The sequence below is a fragment of the Plecotus auritus genome, assembly GCF_963455305.1.
Source record: "Plecotus auritus genome assembly, chromosome: 7".
NCBI classification, from domain to species: domain Eukaryota; kingdom Metazoa; phylum Chordata; class Mammalia; order Chiroptera; family Vespertilionidae; genus Plecotus; species Plecotus auritus.
In genome coordinates, this window is record NC_137774.1 from 30,550,582 (window position 1) to 30,577,526 (window position 26,945).

At 38.2% G+C, this 26,945-nt stretch overlaps 1 protein-coding gene across 8 annotated transcripts; it reads left to right on the forward strand.

The window, feature by feature from the left end:
* The first annotated feature begins 1,258 nt into the window (after positions 1-1,258).
* On the forward strand, positions 1,259-26,945 carry ZNF207 (zinc finger protein 207). Of its 8 annotated transcripts, none has more exons than XR_013961060.1 (15): positions 1,286-1,478; positions 2,764-2,890; positions 10,034-10,172; positions 11,355-11,522; positions 11,653-11,728; positions 12,228-12,275; positions 13,356-13,426; positions 13,990-14,147; positions 15,277-15,369; positions 16,373-16,615; positions 17,679-17,838; positions 17,983-18,166; positions 18,380-18,462; positions 20,759-20,813; positions 24,645-26,945. XR_013961060.1 is itself a non-coding variant. In XM_080677564.1 (12 exons), exons 1-12 carry the CDS (start codon positions 1,438-1,440, stop codon positions 18,141-18,143), a joined length of 1,485 nt encoding a protein of 494 aa, XP_080533690.1. In that variant the 5' UTR covers positions 1,281-1,437; the 3' UTR covers positions 18,144-18,831. The 8 variants fall into 8 exon arrangements, 4 of the variants coding, with proteins under 4 accessions (XP_080533691.1, XP_080533690.1, XP_080533692.1 ...); XR_013961061.1 differs by having other exon boundaries at positions 24,648-26,945; XR_013961058.1 differs by lacking the exon at positions 12,228-12,275 and having other exon boundaries at positions 1,281-1,478.

Sequence of the window (26,945 nt, forward strand, 5' to 3'; positions counted from 1 at the left end):
GCAGAGGAAGCTTACCTGGTTGGCCCCAAGTCATGCAGGGAGGCAGTGGCATGGACTCTGAACCACCTACCCTCTCTTGAACTTGCACTGTTCTCTGTCCTCCTAAAACGCCAGTCGCTAAGCAAAGCCTTCAGCATGAAGCCGGCTCGCTGCTCCTACTGCTCCTGGGGCCTGCAGAGGTCGCCTTTGCCAGCCAGCCCCCTTCCTAGGAGCTGCAGCGCTCAGCCTCAAAGGCCTGGCGGTCAGCTCCCTTAGTGAGACGCTCGCCTCCACCTCACTAGTTCCCATTGGCCTTTCAGGAAACCTTCCTTTTTTATTTTTTAAAAATATATATATATTTTTTGCCGAAACCGGTTTGGCTCAGTGGATAGAGCATCGGCCTGCAGACTGAAGGGTCCCGGGTTCGATTCCGGTCAAGGGCATGTACCTTGTTTGCGGGCACATCCCCAGTGGGAGGTGTGCAGGAGGCGGCTGATCGATTTTTCTCTCTCATCGATGTTTCTAGCTCTCTATCCCTCTCCCTTCCTCTCTGTAAAATATCAATAAAAAATATTTTTAAAAAATCACATTAAAAATATTTTTTTATTGATTTCAGAGGAAAGGAGAAGAGGGGGAGAGAGAAACATCAGTGATGAGAATCACTGATTGGCTGCCTCCTGCATACCCCACACTGGGGATCCCCAAGTACGTTCCCTGACCGAGAATCGTGACCTCCTGGTTCAAAGGTCGATGCTCAGCCACCAGCCACACCGGCTGCTGGGCCAGGATACCTTTCCTGGTAACCAATCACCGCCACGTGGAAGGGCTTTCTTCGGAGGCCTCCCAGCACCTCGAGTCCCTCGGCACCGCGCTGACCCCTTGCGGCTCGCTCATCTGTCACCAAGCTGTGACTGCGACTTCTTTGACTCAACATTTAAGTAAGCAAATGTCCAACACTTAGTTCAGAAAGGATTAATCCGGGCAATGAAAGCAGAATTGAAAATTGGGCGCTGCCTCAATGAACCTTTATTTGTAGTCTACCTTTAATGACGCTGGTAATATTTTCAGTCCCTCCCCTCAGATTTCCCCTTCAATTCGCGAGTTTCTCGGCATACCTAGGCAGCCGGCTCCTTTACAAAGAAACCCGAAGGGATCAACAAGCACAGCCAGCGACTGCGGGAGGCCACTGAAACAGACAAGATGGCGGCCGCCTCTCAGGCTGCGAGTCCCCACCCACTCAGGGCGGAGGGCTGCGTCATGTGACCCGCCCCTGCCTGGCACCGCCTCCGGCCGCAGTGCCTGACGGGAGGCAGAGCAGCGAGCGAGGGCGTCGGCCATTTTGTGTCTGTTTCCTGTGGGACGCCGTGGTGGCCGTTGGGTCTGAAGAGTGAGCGACTTTCGCCTCGTTTTTCCTGCTTATTTTCTCCTCCCTTTTTACTTTATCAGTAGAGCGCAGTTATGGGTCGTAAGAAGAAGAAGCAGCTGAAGCCGTGGTGCTGGTATCCTTTGTCAGTTTGAAGTCGCGGCCGCGCTGCGGCGCCGGTTGTTGGTGACGGGGAATGGGAGGCCTGGTTTTGGCCTATGGCGGAGAGTGTCTGGGATCTAGGCCTGGGGGTGGGTAACTTGGCGGCTGGAGGCAGATTTGCGAAGTCTTTTAGGAAAATGGGGTCTCTAGGGTGAAAGGATCTGCCAGTTGTGGGGCGTTGGACTCGGTGACTCAGGAGATTCCAGGTTTGGTGCGAGCGTTGACCCGCTGGGAGGCGGCTAGGACCCCTCCGTCAAGGACAGTGTCCCCTAAGGACTATTCTGCTGTACCCCGTGGTTTTGGTGACGATTCAACAAAGGGGTTTTCTTCAAGTAAAATACTCTGATTGACGCTATGGCTGATTAGGGGAAAGCTTCCGGAGCCAGTCAGCTACTTTTTTCCGTGTTTTTATTTTTAAAGAATCGATGGTTTCGTCAACTCGGATTTCAAATCATCCCCCCCCACACACACCCTTTTTTTTTTTTTTTTTTTTTTTGCGCGGGATGTGTGTGGCGGGGGAAGAACGAGCTTCCGCGTCTCGCTAACTGGCGCTTTAGTCTTGAAGAAGCTTTCTTTTTCAGGGTGGAGATTTTTGTATCTTATTTAGCTAGCTTTGAATAGTTGAACGGTCGCGGATTTTGTAATATTCTTTTAGGGGAATCTTACTACTATTGAGGTAATTCTGCTTTATGGATGTAACTCATTAAGTTTAAATACGTTCCTTGGCAACATAAGTTCATAGGGGATTGCAAACAACTTTATAGGTTAATTTGTGTCATTCACTATGAACTTATTTTTAGATTCTAAAAGAAACTTAAATTCTAAACATTAGGTAAATCTTTATTTTTCGATTATTTTTAATTATCTAATGAATGAATTCTATTTCTAAATCTGTCTTGATATAAAGTTGGGGATTTTATTTTTAACTTTGAACCCCTCTAATCCACAATATGCATTTGTAAATGTTGAAATAGTGAACAAAAGAAGAGTTAATTTCATATAAATCTGTTAAACACAAAAATTAAAAAAAAACTATGTTAAAATGTGTTTAGGGGTGATGGAGTATGGGCTTCCAAGAAATTCCATGGCAAGTTAATCCCTAATTGTATAATATCAAAAGCAAAGTTTCTGTAAAGTGCCTTTTTGCTTTTACCTGTTTCTCTATTTTAATGTTATTGCTATTCACTTATCATAGGGCAGGGTTTTTTTTAATAGGCATTGTCATTATGTTATTTTTGTGCCTTAACACTCTTGATCAGGTACTGTAATAGAGATTTTGATGATGAGAAGATCCTTATACAGCACCAAAAAGCAAAACATTTTAAGTGCCATATATGTCATAAGAAGTTGTACACAGGACCTGGCTTGGCTATACATTGCATGCAGGTAAGGATTTTACTCCTGTATTTAATTTTTACTTCCTTATGATAAGGAAACAACATTAGGGGGAAATTAAGAATGTTCATTTCTTTGACAATTGTAGGATATTTTTGTTGTTTATTGCAAAAGATCAGATTAAATGACCAATCAGCTTAAGAAAACACACCTGTGTTGTTTTTTAATTGATTTCAGAGAGGATGGGAGAGGGGGAGAGAGATAGAAATATCAGTGATGAGAGAGAATCACTGATTGACTGCCTCCTGTACTCCCCACACTGGGGGCTGGGGATTCAGCCTGAAACCTGGGCATGTGCCCTGACTGGGAATCGAACCTAGGACTGACACTCTCCACTGAGCCAAACCAGCGAGGGCAGCACACCTGTTCTTTAGCCATCGAAAAGAGAAACGATTCCTTTATGTTTAGAGTTTTATAGGTATACTATAAATTTGTGCACTTGGGGGTGTCCCCCTCAGCCCAGCCTGAGCCCACTCTCAGTCCAGGAGCCCTCGGGATGTCCATCTGCCAACTTAGGTCCACTCCCTGGGGAATTGGGCCTAAGCTGGCAGTCAGACATCCCTCTGGCAGCCCGGGAGCCCTCGGGGGATGTCCACCTGCCAGCTTGGGCCGTTAGTTGGGCATCTTTAGCGCTGCCGCAGAGGCGGGAGAGGCTCCTGCCACTGCCGCTGTGCTGGCCAGCCATGAGCCAGCTTCTGGCTGAGCAATGCTCCCCCCTGTGGAACTGCACTGACCACCAGAGGGCAGTTCCTGCGTTGAGCATCTGCCCCCTGGTGGTCAGTGCGCATCATAGCGACTGGTTGTTCCACCATTAGGGTCAATTTGCATATTACCCTTTTATTATATAGGATAGGACTAGAGGCCTGATGCACGAAATTCGTGCAAGGGGCTCTGCTCTTGCAGCCCCGGCTTCATCGGGACTGTCGTTCTGCTGTTTGGTCTAATTAGCATATTAGGTCTTTATTATATAGGTTTATATAGGATAGGACAGTGGTCGGCAAACTCATTAGTCAACAGAGCCAAATATCAACAGTACAATGATCGAAATTTCTTTTGAGAGCCAAATTTTTTAAACAACTTCTAACGCCACTTCTTCAAAATAGACTCGCCCAGGCCATGGTATTTTGTGGAAGAGCCACACTCAAGGGGCCAAAGAGCCGCATGTGGCTCGCAAGCTGCAGTTTGCCAACTACTGGGATAGGATTTTTTAAATTTAAATTATCTTTTTTTAAAATATATTTCTTTATTGATTTCAGAGAGGATGGGCGAGGGAGAGAAACATCAATGATGAGAATCATTGATCGGCTACTTCCAGCGCGTTCCCTACTGGGAATCGAGCCCGCAACCCAGGCATGTGCCCTTGACCAGAATCGAATCTGGGACCCTTCAGTCCACAGGCCAACGCTCTATCCACTGAGCAAAACCAGTTAGGGCTTAAATTATCTTTCATTCTAAGGATAGATTGGTGACACGTTGAGATCACAAGATATATCTCAGCACTTGAGTTAAAAAAGCAGGGATCAATGATTTAAATTTATGGGCAGCCCTAACCGGTGTGGCTCAGTGGATAGAGGGTCAGCCTGCGGACTGAAGGGTCCCGGGTTCGATTCTGGTCAAGGGCATGTACCTTGGTTGCGGGCACATCCCCAGTAGGGGGCGTGCAGGAGGCAGCTGATTGATGTTTCTCTCTCATCAATGTTTCTAACTCTCTCTCCCTCTCCCTTCCTCTCTGTAAAAAATCAATAAAATGTATTAAAAAATAAATAAATTTGTGGGCAGTCTCACCAGTTCTGATCCCGTAAGAATTAGTACATAATTAGCTGCCATTACTCACTGCCATTGAAGGATTTGTTATAATCTGTTGCCTGGGTTCAGGTTTATATTAAGAATTTATTCCTTGATCTCTTTTGGAGTGGTATTATTACATTTAATAGTTTCTTGGTTTCTTGAATCTTTTTACTACTATGTAAGGAGAGCTTTGTAATTTTTAAAGAGCTCATCAATACCATTATGTGTTATTCTACTTTTGCCAATTTTAGAGCTGCCTGAATTTTTGCCTAGTTGGACCTTATAAAGTTCTGAGATGAGCAGATCTCTATTTATTGGAAAATAATGTTGGTAGGAAGCAGGGAGGTAAATTAAAACAAGATTTTGCTCTCCTGGGTTGAAAAAAAAAAGTTTATATAGCTCCACTTCACTCTAGTTACATCACCACAACAATTTAACACCTATGCAGAAATATTTGAGAACCTACTATATACTTAGACAGTCACTAAGTCCCATGTAGCTATTCAAAAGAAAATTAAAATTGCTTAATCTGCCCTGGCCGGTTAGAGCATCAGCCCACAGACTGAAGGGTCGAGGGTTCGATTTCCAGTCACGTTTGCAGGTTCAATCCCCAGTGGTTTGAGGCAGGAGTACACCAATTGATGTGTGTCGTGTTTCTCCTCCACTCTTTCTAAAAATCAATGGAAAAAATATTCTCACTCCTTAGGTGGTGAGGGTTAAAAATTCCTGTCGCATTATAGGCCTTTTTTTTTTTTTAAAGAGAGAGAAACATTGATCTGTTGTCTCCATACGCACCCTACCTCGTGCATGGGATGATGCTCTTATCAACTGAACCACACTGGCCAGGGCTGGTACACCTTTTTAGTAAAAGGCGAAAGATTTATACGGTCTGAAGAGAAACCAGAGCATTGGTACACCTTTTTTAAAGGATCATTTTGGCTGCAAGGTTGAGAATAGACTACAGAGTACAGTGAGGCCACTTAGGAGACGAGTATTCTAGATGAAAGATGATGGTGACAGAGCCAGAATTTGCTGATGGATTAGATGTGGAATATGAGAGAAAGTGAGGAGTGAAAGATGATCTGAAGGCTTTTGACTTGAGCAATGTGAAAAATGACGCTACCACATACTGAGATGTGGAAAGCTACAGGAAGAATAGGCTTAGGGATAAAGATACCAAGATTTTTTTTAAATAAATTTTTATTGATTTCAGAGAGGAAGGAAGATGGGAGAAATATAGAAACATCAATGATGAGAGAGAATCATCCACCTGGGCATGTGCCCTTTGACTGGGACCCTTCAGTCTGCAGGCCAGCGCTCTATCCACTGAGCCAAACCAGCTAGGACTTTAATGTGTTTTTATTGATTTTAGAGGAAAGGAGGAGAGAAACTTCAATGTTTGGGGAAAGATTGGCTGCCTCTTGCACACCAGCAACCTGGGCATGTGTCCTGACTGGGAATCAAACCAGTGACCTCTCAGTGTGTGTGGGATGATGTTTACCAACTGAGCTACTCCAGTGGCCAGGGCCCAAGATTGTTTTTATGTTAATTTCAAGTGTGGGTATGTTAGTTTTGAAAAGATCCATTGACTATCCAGGTGGAGATGTCACATAAGCAGTTGGATCTACAAGTGGAGTTCAGAGGAGTTGGAGGTGGAAATAGAAATTTGGAAGGATACCGTATAAGGATGGCTATTTGAAGCCATGTCTTCTCTTAGGGAATTGTATATAATAAAAGCATAATATGCAAATCGACCGAACTGCCGAATGACCAGTTGGCGGGGGCGGGGCCGGTGAGCAGGCAGCACCAGGCCAGCCAAAGGGCTACCAGTGGGCAGAGGGAGGGGATGGTGATAGGGTGAAAGAAAGGTAGCAGCGACCAGGGGCTGTGGAGGGGCATTGGGTGGGGGCGGGGCCTAAGCCATCAGTAGGACATCCCCTGAGGGCTCCTGGACTCTGAGAGGGTGCAGGCTGGGCTGAGGGGACACCCCCGCCCCACCCCTTGAGTGCACGAATTTTAAATTTTCGTGTACCAGGCTTCTAGTAGAATATAGTTAGAAAAATGCAAGGACTCCATGTTGGGCCACTGCCAGCATTTAGAGGTCAGAAGTTTTAAAGAAGTCATTCAAGGAGAGGGAAAGGGTAGGAACACCAAGACAGTAAGTACCCTAGAAGCCAAATGAAAGTGTTTTCAAAGAGTGAGTTAATTTGACTATGTCAAATGCTGGTGGTAAGCCAAGTAAGAACAGGACTAAGATTGGATTGATCAAAGTGGAGATCATTGTTCCACTTTCTGAGAGTGATTTCCTAGAATGATGATGAAAGTTTGATTGGAGTGATTTCAAAAGAAAATGAGGTCTGCAGCCATACTACCCTGAATGCCCCAGATCTCGTAAGCTAATCAGGGTCGGGCCTGGTTAATACTTGGATGAGAGGCTGCCTGGGAATACTGAGTGTGCTGTAGGCTAAAAAAAGAGAGAAAATGAAAGCTGCCATCTTGCGTCCTAGAGAGTGTGCACTTATTCTCAGCTGGTCTGCTCAAGACCTTCTAAGCATCTACCCTAGTCTCCCTTGTAGTCCCATTTCCTCTCCAACAAGATGAAAGAAACTATCATGAACCAGGAAAAACTGGCCAAACTGCAGGCACAAGGTGTGCAATGGTGGGGAAGGAACTGTTTGCAGAAGGCAGTTCACAGAACAGCTATATCAGATGATAAAAAGACTTTAGTTTTCCTTAAAGAAGATAGGGTATTGAGGAGGTGAATGTGTTCACAAACCAAGGAACGGTGATCCATTTTAACAGCCTTAAAGATCAGGCATCGAACACTTTTCACTATTACAGGGCATGCTGAGACAAATTGCTGACACGATGCTACCTAGCATCTTAATTCATCAGGGTGCAGACCTCCAACTAGTTTAAAGAGCTCTACCCAAACAATCTGGATGGAAAAGCACCACTTGCTACCAGAGAAGAAGATGAAGTTTCAGATCTTGTGGAGAATTTTGATGAGGCTTCTAAGAAAGAAGCATACTGAATTGAGTCAACTTCTGAAAAAGATTAAACTTCTGAAGAAGTTACCATGAAGCCTCTGTTTTATATTATGACTGCTTTTTCAAATTTTATTTATGGATGTGTTAAAATCTACAGCTCTTTTCAGTTTTTGCTTATATACAAATTGTTCTTTGCCTAGTCTACAAAAAGGAGAAAATGGGAAAGTAGAGGCATTCTTTCAAGGAGTTGTACTATAGAGAAGATAAGATAAAATGGAGGGGAAGCTGGAAGGAGATTAGTTTAGAAATTAGTAGTAGTATCTTTGACTAAGTGATTCTGTTTATATATAGTCTTACTGTAATTTCAGAGCAACCTGTGAGATGAGTATGTCAGTTAAATCAGACATCCTCCAATTTTATAGAAGATAAACCTAGGACATTAGTAATTTAGAAGGCTTACATCACTCTTGCACCTATCTTTTCAACCGAGACCATACTGACTTATACTAGGCAAGATTCTAAATAGTGTTATTTTTCTCTTCCAACACCTTTTATTTATTTTTTATTTATTTTTTTAGCATATTACCCTTTTATTAGTATAGAGGCCTGGTGCACAGGTGGGGGCCAGCTGGTTTGCCCTGAAGGGTGTCCCGGATCAGGGTGGGGGTTCCCTTGGGGCAGTGGTCGGCAAACTGATTAGTCAACAGAGCCAAATTTTTTAAACTTAAACTTCTTCTAACGCCACTTCTTCAAAATAGACTTGCCCAGGCGGTGGTATTTTGTGAAAGAGCCACACTCAAGGGGCCAAAGAGCCCCATGTGGCTTTTGAGCCACAGTTTGCCCACCACTGTGTTGGGGGATGGGGCAGCCTGGGCAAGGGTTCTGTGGTTTGCAGGCCGGCCACGCCCCCATGGGGTTAAGGTCAGCCTGGGTGAGGAGCTGAGGGCTGTTTTCAAGCTGGCCACACTCCCTTCAGGGTGGGGGTTCCTGCTGGGGTGCCTGGCCCCCCTGGATGAGGGGCTGATAGCTGTTTCAGGCTGGCCATGCCCCCCAGCGGGGACCCTCACCCCATGGGTGCATGGCCAGCCTGGGTGAGGAGCTGTTTGCAGGCTGGCCACATAACCCAGTGGGGACTCCTGCTCCATGGGGGCATGGCCAGCCTAGGTAAGGTCTTCCAACACCTTTTAATTAGTATATTTACTAGTGGCCTGGTGCACGAAATTCGTGCACATTAAAGGGATTAATTAGAGGAAATAATTTAATATTGCTATTTGCCCTTTCTCTATAATAGAAGTGTCAGAGATGAAAGAAAAAGAAAATTAGTAAAATGTAGATGAAAACCTTCCTCCTATCAGAGTCTGGGGTGCACCATGGGACCCAGAGTCAAGTCCCCGCCCACCCACATGCGCCTCAAAATAGTGTGAGACCCAGACCCAGCTGCGCGCGCCCCCCCCCTCCCCCATTGGGCTAGATCCAGACCCGGCCAATCCCACCCTTGTCAAGCCCCACTGGGCAGGGGATGTAGCCTCAGATCCCTTGGCCCAGCCCCAGGATGGGGGGCGTGGCCTAAGGTCCCCCAGCCCAGACTGGGGCGGGGGTGTGCCTTGAGGTACCCTGTCAAGCCCCACTGGGTGGGGGAGGGCATAGCCTCAGGTCCCTGCTGATCGCTCATTAAGGCTCCTTATGGGAACTTGGCCTCAGCTGTGGGTGCAGCCATCTTTGTGACGGAGTGATGGTCAATTAGCTTATTCCCTCTTTATTAGATAGGATAGGATTCTTGCCCTTATCACTTAGAAATGTAGTGAAACTAGTTAATGTGCTTGGGGATGTAATTGCATTTCTTTTTTTTCTTTTTCTTTTTTTTTTTTTTAATATATTTTATTGATTTTTTACAGAGAGGAAGGGAGAAGGATAGAGAGTTAGAAACATCGATGAGAGAGAAACATCGATCAGCTGCCTCCTGCACACCTCCTACTGGGGATGTGCCCGCAACCAAGGTACATGCCCTTGACCGGAATCGAACCTGGGACCTTTCAGTCCGTAGGCTGACGCTCTATCCACTGAGCCAAACCGGTTAGGGCATTTTTTTTTTTTTTAAATATATTTCAGAGAGGAAGGGAGAGGAAGAGAGCTAGAAACATCAGTGATGAGAGAGACTCATTTATCTGCTGCCTCCTGCATGCTGGTCCCCAGGCTGACGCTCTATCCACTGAGCCAAACCAGCTAGGGCTAGAACCAGTCACTCTTAACCAACATACTAAATGGTCTCTAAGTGACTTGAAATTACTCTCTGAAATACTTTTATGAGATACTTTTACCTATCTGATGGAGGTTTTTGTTTGTTTTTTAATGTTAGGTGCATAAAGAGACCATAGATGCTGTACCAAATGCAATACCTGGGAGAACAGACATAGAGTTGGAAATATATGGTATGGAAGGTATTCCAGAAAAAGACATGGATGAAAGAAGACGACTTCTTGAACAGAAAACACAGGGTAAATATTAATGTATACTTTTTCTTAAAATAGCTTCACTAGTGAGAGTATTGCTACTTTAAAGTATAAATTTTAATGGTAGATGTTAGATTCATTCAGAATTCCAATTTGAGTTATATTTTTCTTTGTCTTATTTTGAAGTTGTGTATTGATTTTTATATGTATTATCTATCCTATAATAAAAGGCTAATGTGCAAATTGTCCCCTTGACTGGGAGTTCGACCAGGGGGCAGGGCCAGCTGGCCAACCACCCTGCACCGCACCCCCCTTCCCCACTTACCCAGCCTGATTGGCCCCCACCTGTGCACGAATTTGTGCTCAGGCCTCTAGTCTATAATAATAAAAGTATAATATGCTAATTAGACTGGACATCTGGACGAAGCTGGGGCTGCGCAGAAAGCCTGGGTCCCGGGTGCCTGCTGGCAGCTGGGGGAAGGAAGGCCTACTCTTGCACGAATTTCGTGCATTGGGCCTCTAATATATATATAAGTAAATAATGCTGTTTGAATCATGTCAAATATTTTATTCTAAACTGAATTCCAAGTGGAATTAACAAGTGCTGAGGCCTTTGAAAATAAAGGTAGTTTGTATTTGTTTTTAATTGATTTGAGAGCAAGAGAGACATTGATTTTGTTCCACTTATGCATTCACTGGTTGATTTTTATGTGCCCTGACCAGGTATTGAACCCCCAGCCTTGGCTTTTGGGATGATGCTCTAACCAACTGAGCTTCCTGGCCTTGGCAAAGGTAGCTTGTTTTGATTTATGTAAGCACTAATTGTATACATTTTTTTAAAAATTTGACTTTGAAGCCACATACTATCCAGTTGATATCTGTTTAATCACCTATGGAACTTTTAGTTTTGAAAAGTATTACAGAGAGGTCAGGCCTCTTTACCGTAGTTCACCTTTTTGAGTGGAATAGAAAGCTGTTTGTTTGTTTTTTTTTTAATGAAACTGACTTAGAATTATTTTTACCTGTCATAGAATGGGTAATTGCTTAATATAAGTTGAAAACACATTTGAAGAGTAAAGAATAATATTAACTGAAATATTTTTGGAAGAAAAATTTTATGAGCTAGTTGCACTGAAATAATTTTTTTAAATGTTGAATGTCTTAAACTTGCCTTGGTTCTCCGTCCCCCCTTCTCTATGGGAAAATTAATTAAAACTTTTCTAACAGAGAGTCAAAAAAAGAAGCAGCAAGATGATTCTGATGAATATGATGATGACGACTCTGCAGCTTCAACTTCATTTCAGCCACAGCCTGTTCAACCCCAACAAGGCTATATACCCCCAATGGCACAGCCAGGACTACCACCAGTTCCAGGAGCACCAGGAATGCCTCCAGGTAGCACATAGGGTTTCTTACAATTTAACATTCTTAGGATATTATTGATACAGTGTTAGAAGTATTATATTCTTCATCCTGACCTTTAATATTAATTTGATTTTTTTGTTGTTGTTGAAATTGTTTATAGGCATACCTCCATTAATGCCAGGTGTTCCTCCTTTGATGCCAGGAATGCCACCAGTTATGCCAGGCATGCCACCTGGGTAAGAAAACTTTTTAAATGGCTTGTGGACTTGTGCCAAGTAATGATCTTTCAACTTGAGTGTTAAATGAATTAAATGTGACTTTGCATTTTTTCCTTCTAAAAGGTATGGGCTCTGTAAATATTAAAATTGTCTGATAACAGGATCTACCAATAAATTTGAGGAATATAAATCTGTCTCTCATGAGAATAGATTTTTGTGTTTTAGGATGTATGTAGGCAGCCATCTACTTCAATTGCATCTGGTGTAATTAAAGTAGTTGGTTGTAGAGTTGAGTTTCTGAGATTCAGAACTGTCCATGACACTGTTGGTTGTGACAAGCAAATTCTGTAAATGATTTAAGTATTTGTCAAATCATCAAGAACTAAAAATAAATATGAGGTGCTTGTGCCCATCACTTTTACTTAAATGTTGTTGGATGTGACAGGTAAACAATACACTTTCCCACTGTATTTTGAAAATCACAGTTAGATTTTGATTTTGTCATACATTTTCACAGATTGCATCATCAGAGAAAATACACCCAGTCATTTTGCGGTGAAAACATGTAAGCATCTCATTCATGATGTAATTCAGGAGGTATAATCATGTCATTTTCTTGTGTGTTTAATGGGATCTATTCAATTGACTTCAGAAATTTTCTAACCTTCCTCACTAAAACTTCTTAAAACTTGCAAACTGGTTGACACAAGTCTCTGAAAGGAGGGATATAAAACATCTTTGAGGAAATAGTAATAAATCCGTATATAAAATAAGTATTTTCTAAACATGTAGCTATTTTCTCCGAACTGCTAAAAGTAATGGGATTTAGTAAAAAGGGTTGGTATTTAAGAAAGAATATATAATCTTTTACCAAATTATATGCTTTATTTTTATAGGAGGTAATCAAACTTTTTCTAACGAACTCAATATATAGAAGTTAATCTTCTGATAAAAGTCCTAAATCAAGAATTTACAAACTTAAAAATTTTTTAAGTGCACTGAACATTGGTATTTGAAGATGAGTTCTTTTAGGGGAAGAGAAAAAAAATAGAGGTTTTTAAATCATGCTATAGTGTTAGGTAGTCAATCTAAGTAAAAATTAGACAATCTCAGTTTACTTTTGACTATCTTTAATAATTGTGATAGTTTTTCTGTGCCCTCCAAAAAAATTTTATCCCCACAATGTACATTCAGTATTTTCCTTTTGAAAAATCTGTTGACTCTAAAATAGAAATTGCTTTTTTATTTATATTCTGTGTGGATATTTTTCAAGTGAGACAAAAGGTGATTTTGCTTCCCAGTTGCACATATTTTATATGAGGCCTCTTGTATATATCGAGAATAGCATGTAATATATTATTCCTGATGACTTTAAATGTATTAAAATGTTTTGTGGTTTATTTTACTTTTTGCAAAGACTGACTTCCCTCTTCCCCCATCTTACTGGTAAACCCAAGAGTTTGCTGGTTTTTAGGAGGCTTATTTTGATAGGATTTTTAGTGTGTTGTGTGTTCTTTCAGCTTGATTTCAATATTAGGGGTCAAATTCAAGTCTTATCTATTGTTTCAGGATTTAGCCAAAATATTTTCTATGGTATATACTGTTAATTAACTTTAGATGTTTCTTGAAATTTGCTTTCTGACAGAATGATGCCAATGGGTGGAATGATGCCACCTGGACCAGGAATACCACCTCTGATGCCTGGTATGCCCCCAGGTAAGAAATGTTAAGACATTTCCAATCAAGGGCACATTCGCTTCCCACTCAGGGCACATGCTCAGGTTGAGGGCTCGATCCCCAGTGTTGGAGCATGCAGGAGGCAGACAATCAATGATTCTCCCTCTCGCTCTCCTTTCCTCTCTGAAATAAATGAAAATGTATTTTTAAAAAGTAAAATATTAAAGAATAACTAGTGTTCACTTGATAATCTGCAGTGAACGTTTTAAGTTATATTGAAGTTTAAAGAATGCACTAGTCATACATTTTAGGAGAAGTTTAATCAGTTAAGCTTAGTTGCTGCTTTGCCCACATACAGGGTTTCTAGTGGTATCTTTCATTTCACAAAATTCTGGAGACAAGTTTGAGGCAAGGTTATTTCAAGGGACAAATGCCTAAGTTCTTTGGATTTCATTGAGTTCAGAAGTCAATTGTTAGTGACTTCGTAGAATGGAAGTATTTTTAATATGGTGTATTGTAACAGCAAAGTTTTTGGGAAATACTTTTTTCTTAACTAAATGCTTCCAACACCGAGTCCTCCTCCCAACATTTCTTCTTTACAGGTATGCCCCCTCCTGTTCCACGTCCTGGAATTCCTCCAATGACTCAAGCACAGGCTGTTTCAGCACCAGGTATTCTTAATAGACCACCTGCACCAACAGCAACAGTTCCTGCTCCACAGCCTCCAGTTACTAAGCCTCTTTTCCCCAGTGCCGGACAGGTAAGGTGAAATTCCTAAAAAAGGAATGCACTTATATTTAAAGGTAAAATGTAGTCGTTTACAGAAATCTTTGAAATTGTCATAGGTCAATTTTTATTTATGGTTTTAGTATAATTTATTAAGCATATTAAGAAAGGGTCTATTTCATGTTTGCATACATTGATTTTGTTGACTCATAAAAGATTGACTGGAGCCAGAGATAATATAGTATGTTATTTTTTTTATTGCTATGAACTCTAGTTATTCTAGCTTTAGTTAGAAATGAAAGTTTAATTTCTGGCGACTTAAATATGTGATAATGTTAAGTGGTCCTCCTTTACCTATTGAATTATGACTGGAATGAAAGCAAAGCCAAAGTTGAAAATCCTAAGGCCTTAATAAATCATTTGTTGGGCTCTTCTAGTCTACAACAGTGACAAACTACAATGCTGCACACTTGCTGAAAGGGCACCTTTTAATAGCTCTTGACTTAGTCGCACTTAATTTCCTACTGATTTTGTCTCTAGAACTCAGAAGCGCAAAAGATGCTTCTGTTACATTTGGTGTGTCTATTACTTTTTTCCCCAGTTTTATTCAGAATTAAGCAGATGTATTTGATTTAGAAAATCGGGGTGTATGTTCTTTTATTTTTCACTTTAAGGCTGTCCCTTAGATATTTCTTTTTTAAACTTTTTTTCCTGTTTGTAGTTGCTAAATTAAAAATATTACTTTTTAAATGCTTTTGAAGCACATTAACTTACGCTTTTGAGGTGAGTAGGTAATTTGTTTATCAAGAGATGTTAAATTTAGCAAAAAATTTTTGTTGTGTCATTGATAGAGAATTGGATTAAAGTGTCAATCTTTACTCTCCGTTTAAGGTATTTTTGAAATACCTCATTGCAAAATATTAGCTTAGAAAAGAAACTGGTTAACTAGGTTTATTGGTATAGAATAAATCTTTTTTTGAGGCTCATACTGTCACTTTATTATCAATGCATTAATTGCCTGCCTCATTAAATCAGATTTGATTGCATTATATTTTGCATTTACAGATATGCAATCTATGCTAAAAAAAAAAAGTCTACCACATGGCTTATTTTCACCCATTTGTTTGGAGACTTTTCATTGTTTCCTTTCTTTTATGCTACAGATGGGGACACCTGTAACAAGCTCAAGTACAGCTTCATCCAATTCAGAAAGTCTGTCTGCATCTTCTAAAGCTCTGTTTCCTAGCACAGCACAAGTACGCAGGAAGTTGCAGTTTAAAGTTGTTAAAATGGCTTTATAACTTAACCCTTTGGACCCTACTTTTAAACGAAATCTTTTCCCTCAAAATATACTATGTAATTTTTATTAAGTAAGATTAATGGAGTACAAATCAATTGTATTTGAAAATTGAACTCAGAAAAAAATGAACCCCAAATTTCTATGGTTCTAAAGGGTTAAAAGCATGTAAGCAGTAAATGCCTTATAGTAGCCAATGGTTAGCCTGATGCATGATTAAGCTATTTTGATTTATGCTGTTTAATCGAATGCATCACCTATCATGTAAGGAAATTTGGTTCTAAAGTTGTCCTGTCTACATGTTTTAGATGTTGGATATTACAAAAAAGTAACACATTAATTACTGGTAATTTTATACTTAAAAGATCCTTCTAAACCATTTTGATCATTATAATCATCTAGCCATTGTTAATTGAGAGAACATTGTATTACTATATTACTAATACCTCTGAAGGACATTTTTAATGTGTCACGATTTATATTAATTATGCTTAGTAACTGACATTTATCCAAGCATTTATATTCTGTAATTTCTAACCTTTTGGGGTTGTTTTTTTTTTTTCTTTTTTTTTTTTCTTGGTAGATTAATTAAACAACTAATTTAGAATAGTAAAAGTAGAACATAAGCTATCTCATTAGATAATAACTATTTCATCAACCTGGAATAAATACAAAGTTTTGTAAATGAAAGAACTTGGTTGAGGAGGTAGATGACACCTGAGAAGTTAAATATTCAGTCTTACCTTTTTGTTGTTCCAATGCTGTGTTTTAGATGTGATCGTGACCCAGCATATTTTGATATTCTTAAGTATTTCTTGATTTTTGTAGAGCATTTATCATGTTAACTTTGTTTTAATTTCATTTAGAGTTTGGTCCTTTATTGAATGTTGGTGTCTTATTTTTAAGTTGGTAGTAGATATACTCAGTTTTGGGTTTTGTTGATGAAAAATTGTGTTTTACAGGCTCAGGCAGCTGTCCAAGGACCTGTTGGTACAGATTTCAAGCCCTTAAGTAGTACCCCTGCAACAACTACAGAACCCCCGAAGCCTACATTCCCTGCTTATACACAGTCTACAGCTTCAACCACTAGTACAACAAATAGCACTGCAGCTAAACCAGCGGCATCAATAACAAGTAAGCCTGCTACTCTTACGACAACCAGTGCAACCAGTAAGTTGATCCATCCAGATGAGGATATCTCGTTGGTAAGTTGTTTACAGTTTTTTTGCTAGCAGAGTTTGATTGAATATCATTGTAGCAGCTTGTCCCATTTGAAAATTGTTAATTTGTAAAATGATGGTCGTATTAATCTGATTTAATGCTTACTAAGTGGTTTTTACCATTCTGATTTTTATTTTTGTTATCCTGACCTGAGGATACTTTTCCCATTGATTTTTAGAGACAGTGGAAGGGTGAAGGGAGAGACATGGGTGCACGCATGCGTGCGCGCACACACACATCAATTGGTTGCCTCCCACACACATCAGGGCTGGGGATCGAATCCGCCACCCTTCGGTGCATGGGCCGATGCTCTATCTATTGAGCCACACCGACCAGGGCCTGCCGTTCTGATTTTTTTTTTTTTTAAGCAATTTCATTTTGCCTTTTTAAATATATTTTTATTGATTTCCTTTATTGAAGGGAGAAGGAGTGAGAGAGAGAAAAGAGAAATACCAGTGCTGAGAGAATCATTGCTTGGCTACCTCCATGCCCCTCACTAAGGATCGAGCCTACAACCTGGGCATATGCCCAGACTGGGAATCAAACCAGGACCTCCTGGCTCAACCACTGGGCCACACTGGCTTGGCCATTCTGATTTTTAAAAACCACAGAGTAAAATGAATAGTGCATGTTTTGATCTTAGATGCATTTCCTCCCACCAGATTATTTCTGAAAGAAGAATAAGTTCTTACTCTTAAAATTCATTTTACTTAGACATAGATTTGTAAATTAATTGAAGAAAGAGTGAAGTGTGAGGTAGAAGACCATATACCTTGAAGACCATATTATCTTCTTCACAACTTTTATTGCAGAAACAATTTATAAATCCTAAAGTCGTTATCTGTGCTTCAAATACAAAAATAGATGGCTAGTTCTTAAAGAATCGATATTTTAAGTAGTTGAACTGGTTTGTGGGGCAAAAGTAATTGATTGGAAAATAAGAATACTTTTTTTAAAATTTATAAATAAGGTCTTAGATGCTTGCCTTTATGCTTAATGAGTCTCTGTATTCAGGTGTTTAATATCGTGCTTATTTTTTATTTTTAGGAAGAAAGAAGGGCACAGTTACCTAAATATCAACGTAATCTTCCTCGTCCAGGACAGGCTCCCATTGGTAATCCACCAGTTGGACCAATTGGAGCTATGATGCCACCACAGCCAGGCATCCCACAGCAACAAGGAATGAGACCCCCAATGCCGCCTCATGGTATTCCTCTTTTATGTTTATTGTTTTTAGCGGATTTTTTGAATCTACACATAAAATAAATGTATCTGCAGAAGATACTATCGTTAAAAGTACAATGCACAAACCAACTTAATCTATTTTTTGTATTTTAAATGTGTTTTTTAGGTCAGTATGGTGGTCATCATCAAGGCATGCCAGGTTACCTTCCTGGTGCTATGCCACCATATGGGCAGGGACCGCCAATGGTGCCCCCTTACCAAGGTGGGCCTCCTCGACCTCCGATGGGAATGAGACCTCCTGTAATGTCGCAAGGTGGCCGTTACTGATCTCGCTTCATCCAATCTAATAGGTTTGGAGATTAAACCTTTTCTCAACTTGTGCTGTTTATATAGCCAAGCTTCCGTCAATAAGGCTTCATTGTGACTTTAACATTATCTTCCCACATACCAGGAACTATTGGACATTTATTTTACATGGGAAAAATTATTTGGAATAATAAAGCAGGAACTTTTCCTGAAGTTGCAATTTATACTGTATGGCTTCTTTTTCATGTTTCATCTAGGTTTTTAGAAGTGAAGTATAGTAAATTTGGTTCGTTATATTGTGAAGGCGCTGGAATTTCATGAACATACCACCTTAATAAAGGCAAGTTCTGTAAGCTTACATTGCTATTTGTAAAGTTATGCCTTCACAGCATTTCAGATGCTGTTGGACTTCATGTCCCCAACCTAGCTTGGTGAGGGCTGTAACTATTTCCAAGTACCTGTACATTGGAAGTCTGAATGTGTAACAATATTTAATGTGTTTAGAGTTCCTCATGTTGCAGGGTTTACGAAATCTGACCCACTAAGGTCATGTGACTTTTTCTGTACTGTTAAACTTCATTGTAATAAAATGAGAGAAAAATTTATGCCTTTTTATTCATAACCCAGCTGTGGACCACTGCCTGCAAGGTTTGTACAGATGCATGCCACATTAGATGTCCACATAATAAAATTCATAGTTGCCAATGCAGTTTTGATATATCATTGGATTCTTTCTGTCTTTGAATTATAGGTTGTCCTTAGCTGCATGTTTTAAACTGGACAATATATATAGAATTGTATGTTAGTGCTTTAGTTAACAGAAAACCTTAGATAAATATGAGTCATTACATAATGGGTATGAAATCTTTATATTGTGTCACCTTTTTACCCCCTTGATGTCAATACTTGTTAGATGTCTTAGATATTTAAAATGTAATCCTTAATATTTCCTGCTTCCTGCTGATGATATTTAGAGCCTAGTGCCAGACCACTCATTTCCTTCTGATTATTTTTGAGACTGCAGTACCGCATGGACCTCAGAAGCTTTTCAGGTGCAAACTTCTAGAAGGTTGGCTGCAAGGAGTAATTATTGTGCTGTTAATGGATTAGTATATATTCTAAAGTGTAATGCTGAGAATCTATGCCTATTAGGATGGTTAACAGGGGAATTTGAAATTTTTTATTCTATTATAGTATTTGGAGAACTATTATGTAGAGGTGACTGCTATTTAGTATTTTGTGTTGTAAGTCTCATAATGATAGCTCCTATTGACCATTTTTGGCATCTAGTGTTTTTATCGTTTAAGGGTAGATTTGTGCTTATTTAAATATCAGTGACCTGTACTAAGTATAATTATTAATATAAGGACCTGAAGTTGAGGTTTTCCTCAATATAAAGTTAAAAGTTCTTAGAAAATGGTAACATTTCTTTTTAACCTTTATGTGAAGGTATAGGTATAAGACATGTATCACCTAGAATACGTTTCATCTTTGTGCTATTAGCTGAGCTTCATATACTGTCCCCCCCTCCAGTGCCTGCCTACTGAAATAGTTTTGGAATTTGGCAGCACATCATTTATACTGCCAAAGAAAAACATGTGTTGAAAAATCTTTGAGGTAAAAATGACTTGAACTTTCAAAAAGTATGCAAAACTTTATTTGTATTTAATGCAAAGAGAACATATTTTATGTCACTTGTCTGTTGCTTTTTGAGTTCTGAAGGGAGAAAATACTACTTTTAAGTAAGTAGTATAATTCTCATTAAAAGTCAATTTAGTAAAGTGTTATGCATGACACTTTTAAAACTTAAGCACACCATCTCTTGTGTTCTGTAGGTATATTGCTCAGATAGTGCTCACTTGATATATTCAAAGTGTAATTTGTGCTTGCATCAAAGCATAATTAGCTTCTAGAAAATACCTTTTACCTAACTGCTTCTGGGGTCCATGGTGTGGTTAAATCATGAGTGGAACAAATTAGTTGAATTAATCTTTTTTTGACACATGCTTCCTTAATAATGGAGTTGAATTGAAGTAAAATTCATCTTACCTCACAAGAGACAACTTTTGGGACTTGATATTTTCAGACAGGCATTGTAATTGCCATAATTTAGGAAGTTGCAATATTAATGAGGCTGCCAGCTTTGGCTCTGCCTTGCATCCACGCTTAATCGCCTTTTTTTAACAAAACAAAAATGAATTAAACATTTGTCTGGCACTAGTTTCTATTGTATAGATACTACCTACTGTATGGCAGTAACAAGATCAGCAGTTGAACAACTTTTGAGTGGCTACTGTTATTATTTGATTTGAGTACTTACTATTTTAGTACTATCTCACACATTTACTATTAGGATTGGGGAAAATACTCATTAGTGTGCTTCCATTCCACTGATAAGTTACATACTGAACTTAAACTCAGCTTAATTAAACAGGTGTGTGGGGGGAGATCCCAACAAAAATAACTATGGTCTCAGAGTAGAATTATAGTGGGCAGTAGATTTTTTTTGTTTTGTTTTTTTAAGAGCTACTTTTTTCCCCTTTGCTTGCTAGATCATTGGGATCTTTTAAAAATGCATGTCTTTTAAATTAATTGGGTAATGTTTTTCTAAAATTAAAATTTTCTTCTTCCTATAGCCCTGCCATAGGACAGGCTGAGGCTGAGTCTCAGTGTTGCCCTGTTCAGTCTGAGGCAAGTGGGATTTATTTTATTCCTTATAGGGGCTTTCACAGCTTGATGGCTGTTGGATATTTATGTCCCCAAACTTGCAGCAAGTTTGGTGAAGGCCCCTACGTTTAATTAAACGTAGGATTTTTATACTCTTTTGGCAGAGAAGGCTCTATATTAATATTCACGTTTAACTGTGGTGTTAATAAAAATAAGTACGAAGCATTGGATATAATTTGTGTTATGTTATATCTTAACAGCCCCAGTAAAGCTGGTATTGCAATATTGCAGTTTCATAAATTGACAAAATTTGACATTTTTGATTTGGAGGCATGAAATATTTCAAACAAATTTTCCACTTTCAATTTTTAGGAAAATCTTACTGGTTACTTTCTCTTCAAACTATTAAATTTAACCTCAAGGATAAGTTTGATTATTGGAAATGTTACTGGGTACTGAAATACACATTCTTAACCCCAACGTTACGCATTGAACATTAAGGTTGAAAGGTCATCTGGAAATGCTTGTGATTTTTAATATTTTTCAAACCTCACCACATTAGAGCAAATGTTAATGTAGAGCCCTGGGAAAAGTGGGAAGGTGGTATGTGTGTGGTCTGTATGCGTATACACTACACATTTGGGATAGTGAAAGTTTGGGTATTACAGACCTGTCAGTATGGCTAGATTACTAATTTTCAGGTAGCCAAATGAAAATCGTACCATGTGGTAAAATTAGTGTATTGAACTGTGGATTCAAAACAATTATTTTGAGGTTCATTTTCAGTCTTAGTGAACAATATTTTATACAACCTATATACTTGAGAAGTATCCATGTTTGTTTCCCAACTAAAGTTTGCTTTAAGTTGGTGAGAAAAGATGTGTTTATGCCTGTATATTGTAGCTGGTAAAAAGGGAACTGGAAGAGAGGCCAAAACGCAAAGCTGGATTTTGTTTCTTCCTGTGTTTGAGTCACCATTCTATCCAGATAACATTTTCATCTGAACAGTAACAACATATAGTACAACGTTTTTCACAAACCTGGTATTGTGTTTCTATATGATTTTAATTCTTGGAAGCATAAAGAAAAAAAATGCATTAAATGAATTCCAAGTTTTCACCTGGTTAATTAACTTTCATGCTTTTCTCTGTAATGAATCATGGGGGAATAGATTTAAATGTTTGAATAGGAGAATTTTGTCATGGAAGTATTCCACTGAAATATAATCTCAATAATTATACATTTTAAGACTCCATATTTGGAGTTGTTTTCTGTTGCACCACCATTTCCCAATATACTGAAATATTTTAAGAGCAAAGCTGCTTGTTCTAATAGTGGTCATTGAAATAATTATCATTCAAATAGGTTTTACATACTTGTATCAGAGGTAAGAGGGGTTTTCTTAAGGGTGGCATAATTTGTTGGAGATGATACAAAATATGTAATTTAAGATTTAGTTTCTTTGATATCTCTGTAGTTCTGTGACTCGAATACGATTTTAATAATTGCATAACTTTCGAGTGTTTATTACTTCCACTGGTAAAACTTGATAAATAAAAGGATATGTTGAAGTTACCTCTTCATTGAAATAAAATATACACTTGTATTGGTTAGGAGATTCTAAAAAATTCAACATGTACCCTAAAATTTGTATAAATAGGCATGTCTTTTTTAAAAGGTGGTATTTACCTGTTTGTAATTCCAAAATGAAAACTGTTTTATCTCACTGTAACTATGGAAAAGTCTTCTAAAACGAGGGAGGGGTTCAGTTCGAAAACTATTGACTATAAAGCAGATTTTTGTAAGTAAACATTTCCCCAATTATTTCTGCTTGCTATCTCATGGCTTGAATATTAGTGAAGGGTACTGCTTTTTTTTTTAACCCTTATTTTGTCATCTGAATCATTTTAATAAATAACCTTTTTTTTCCTAGCATAGAAACCATTTAAGCTTCTGAGTGGTATTTATTGGCAAAATAAGCAGTTACTTTAGTGATGTATATAGTGTTGTAAACATGGTGATACAATTTTGTAATGTCGACTTTTCAGAACTATTAATATCTTAGATCTAGATATTCCTATTATGGATTTAATTAAAAATAATACATAGGATCTAGGGAAAGCAGGACTTTGAGCTCCCTAATCTTCAACCTTTCCAAGTGTTTTCATATTCTTGACATTTTTGTTGGGAAATAAGTTTTAAAAGTAGAATTTTTTAAAAACTAGATTTCTTTAGTAAGGCTCAGAAGATAATTGTATTTTATTAACATTGTTTTTCTCCCCTGGGCTGTATACATTCTTGCTTGCATAATTTGGCCATAAAAGAAAGAGCTTCTCATTTTACCAACTCTGGAAAAATAATAGCTTAAAACTAATAGTTTCAGATTTTTAAACCATCTCTAAATCTATTCAATTAGTATGTATCCTCAGGGGAAAATATATTTCAATCAGTAAGATATAGGAGTTATATTGAGCAGAAATTGGAGACCTGAAGGAGATCTTCTTTGAAGCCAGTTTGAACTATTTCTGTTTCAAGCAAATTGGACATTATAAATTAGGACTGTTTCATGTTAGGTTCTTTAGGAGGCATGTAATCACCAGCTACATTGTGAGAATATGTTTGTGTATATGTTTTATTTTGATGAAATTAACTACATAGAAGATACATTTGAGTAAACTTGTAATGATTGGTTATTTGGACCCTACCCATTATTAATACTAAGTGCTGTAATGATGTGTAAAGTGGTGATATGGCACACCTTCAGTAGCATGCTGTGTATTTCGTCAGGGCTTGTATAATGCTGTGTTTGTAAAAAGGGGAAGTCCTTCATTGGAATTCTCCAAGCTCTTTGGCATTCTTATGTGTCCGGGATTTTAAAGAATCTGTATGCTTTCACCTTTGGTTAATTTTTAGCAACTGACAATGAAATTCATTGATGCCCATCGTTGATAAAATTGAAGAATGATATGTCCTCCCCAGTGTGTACTACACACAGACTAATAGTGATATGTCCTCCCCACTGTACTACACACAGATTATTTGGGAGAGAGACCATTGTATAGTTTTGCTAGACTTAAGAACTTTAAATATAATGAAAGGTAACAGCATTTCTGCTCTTGTTTTGCATTTATTATAATACTTTCACCAAATCATGTTATAATGTAGCTCATTCTCAATATTTTATTTATAAATAGTCAGAGTGAAAAGATTTGCAGCATTATTTTCCAGTCTCTACTCATAAAACAACACTGCTTAACTACCCAAGTGATCCAACAAGAATTATTAAAGTTCTGTAAGTTTGAATTAAAAACATAAAGGGGCGTGTAGTGAGTGAGCAAAGCCTCCCTTTTAGCTATTATTTCTGTGTACTTCTAGGAGAAGCAATAGAATTTACTTTTCAGCCCATATTTTTGTAATTTAAAATCTTTAACAGAAAGTGAAATCAATTTTTTGAAAAATTGAATTAGTATTAATAACTGTTAAATTGCCTCTGTGGGGTGTGTCTACATATACATAAATTAAGAAATTATAAATAACATTTAAGAGATTCCCCCCACCACCACCACCGGATATTGGACCTTCCCCCTTTTAGAATAAGAAAAATTTTCACATAATACACATTATGTTTTATTAAAATTGAGCTGTGTCCAAGAGATATGTAGTGTTATTATTATTAATTCATTCTGTTAAGGTCACTACATTTAATAGCCAATGTAAGGTAATTTTTGTAAGATGCAAGGAAAATTTTTTTTTAATGTATTAATGTCAGGGTCTGAGGAAATTTAATGCGCATTGACTTTTTAAAGTATGGATTGAACTCCTCAGTTTAATACAATTTGTGTTTTTGTTAACTAGCAGCAGAATTTCAGCATTTGCTACTTACTGGTAGAGAAGAAAAACCCCACAGCCCTGCCAGTACAGGTTAGTTTAATCTGTAAGTACCTGATGTTCCTATTTTTTTCAAACATATCCACATAACCCACACAAGGAAGAAAGCTGCAGTTGCTTAAATGTGAGTATGACTAATAATAGATCCATTGGACACTTTCAAATACCAGTACTTGGGCAAATTATTAGCTTTAGGTTTGTTAATCTCCGTTGTAACAAAAGTGTAATACTACTCCTTTATTACTTGGTTGTCATTGAGCCTAAATAGATATATTGTACATAAAAGGAAAAGACAGTGAAAGTTTCCATTAGCTATATGCTCATTTTGGTATGTCCTGTGGAGTGCAGGGCTTTGGATCCAGGGTCTTTTACTTAAGTCACTTCTGTGGTGGTATTTTCTTTACCTTTCAACTTTTTACAGTATGAATCAACCCAAAAAGTTTCCTCATCTTTAGCAATGATAAGTGGTGGGTTTTTTAGCTCTTAAAAAGTTTTAGTAATTTGCTGTAAATAAGTACTAATTTTGTTCATTTTTTGTAAACTAGAAACTATTCTGTTGGTGCACCACCATGATGGGTTTATTTTACTTTGAACCAAAAATAACAAACCTTTTTAAATATTCAAATGAAAGCTGACTACCCATCAAGAAATCTAGATGGATTCTCCATGTATTTCTTTTGAGGAGCAGAGATGTAATGGATTGTAAAAGATGTTCAAGTTTTTATTATTGTTTTCATTGGTCTACCATAGTTTATTGTTGTCTTGAACCATCCATGAGAAATATCCTTTAACTTTAAATACTATACTCTTACGTTGATAAAAATTTAAAATACCAAGATGAAGAATAAAGCATGCAGCTTAGTTTATAAAAGCCTGAACCATCCTTCCAGTTTGTAGCATTGATTGATTCATGGCTTCCACCTTTACACCTAAGTGTAATGTTGTCTAATTTGATTGAGACAGTCCACCCATAAAAGCAAGTGGGATGGTGATCAATGTTGTTAAATTTTTTTTAAAGCCTCAATTTATCAACTGATGAAAATATATATTTCATAAGGTATCCACTTGTTTTGGTTTTTAATATAAAATTACCTAAGGGCTTAAGTTTCATTGCCTTTCACAGTTTAAACTGTATAAGAAATGGTGTAGATGCAGTGGAAATGGTTTTCCTTAAAACCATCTCTTTAAAGCTGCCATTCTGGTGAGTACTATTTTATACTTTTGTATATCACAGTTTTTCCTTTTAAATTTAACAGAAAAGGGAAACTTCAAAGAGTGGGCAATCTGAATTTCTGCACTCTTTATTATTATTTGTTTGTTTAAAATATATTTTGTTACTGATTTCAGAGAAGAAGGGAGAGGGAGAGATGGAAACATCAATGATGAGTTATTGATTGGCTGCCTCCTGCATGCCCCACATTAGGGATCGTGCCTGCAACTTGGGCTGTGCCCTAACCAGAATCAAACCCGGGACCATTCAGTCCACAGGTCAATGCTCTATCCACTGGCTAGGTCTGCACTCTAGATATTACCTGAATTGAGAATGTTAAGAAGGTGATTATTTTACCTCTTGACATTTCTGCAGTAATGTAGGTTCGGGTTTTTTTTTTTTTTTTTTTTTTTTCTGATCTTCACTTACCAGATTAAAAAAACCTTTTACACAAATTATTTCCTTTTGGTGAGATGGAAAAAAAGGTTTTTATTCAAAACTATCTAGCATTTGTGATTTTAAGCTTAAGGTTTTCTTTTTAGTTGACAACCAAAATTTCTTTTGGTTCTCACTTTGTATAGGTATAAAATTTAAATACCAGAATTCCTATCTGTTCTTGAAACTGTTGTTTCAGTGTTTTGTGAGCAATTAAGCGGAGGGTAAGGTTGAAGGAGGCTAGCCTGAAATATGGTAATGTTGGTTAATTGATTCTCTTTGAGGGAGGCTAATTGGTTCATTTTGACTGAGACTTCAAAATTTCCAATGCATTCTTACATAGTTAACCTTGCATGAAAAACTTGGGTTAGAAATAGTGGTTTCTGGGACTGTAAACAGTGAAAATTAGCCTCTGTATATTTTTAGTTAATTGATAACTTGTTTAATACCTTCCCCTCTAGACTTGAGCCACATGCTAGCTTATGTAAATATATACACTAAGGATGTTTTCACTTTATATCTCCTGCTGATCTTTGTAAACTCATAATGAAAAATCAACTCTTAATGCTTTTTAGTATGAACAATGATAGTTTTCTAAAATAAATCTGAAAATTGCTACCTGA

Excerpts from the sequence above, each read along its gene's own strand:
- ZNF207 (XM_080677564.1), top strand. The coding sequence starts at position 1,438 with ATGGGTCGTAAGAAGAAGAAGCAGCTGAAGCCGTGGTGCTG. Across the intron at positions 2,891-10,033 it reads TGGCTATACATTGCATGCAG|GTGCATAAAGAGACCATAGA; the intron begins GTAAGGATTTTA and ends TTTTAATGTTAG. Across the intron at positions 11,729-12,227 it reads ATGCCAGGCATGCCACCTGG|ATTGCATCATCAGAGAAAAT; the intron begins GTAAGAAAACTT and ends ACATTTTCACAG.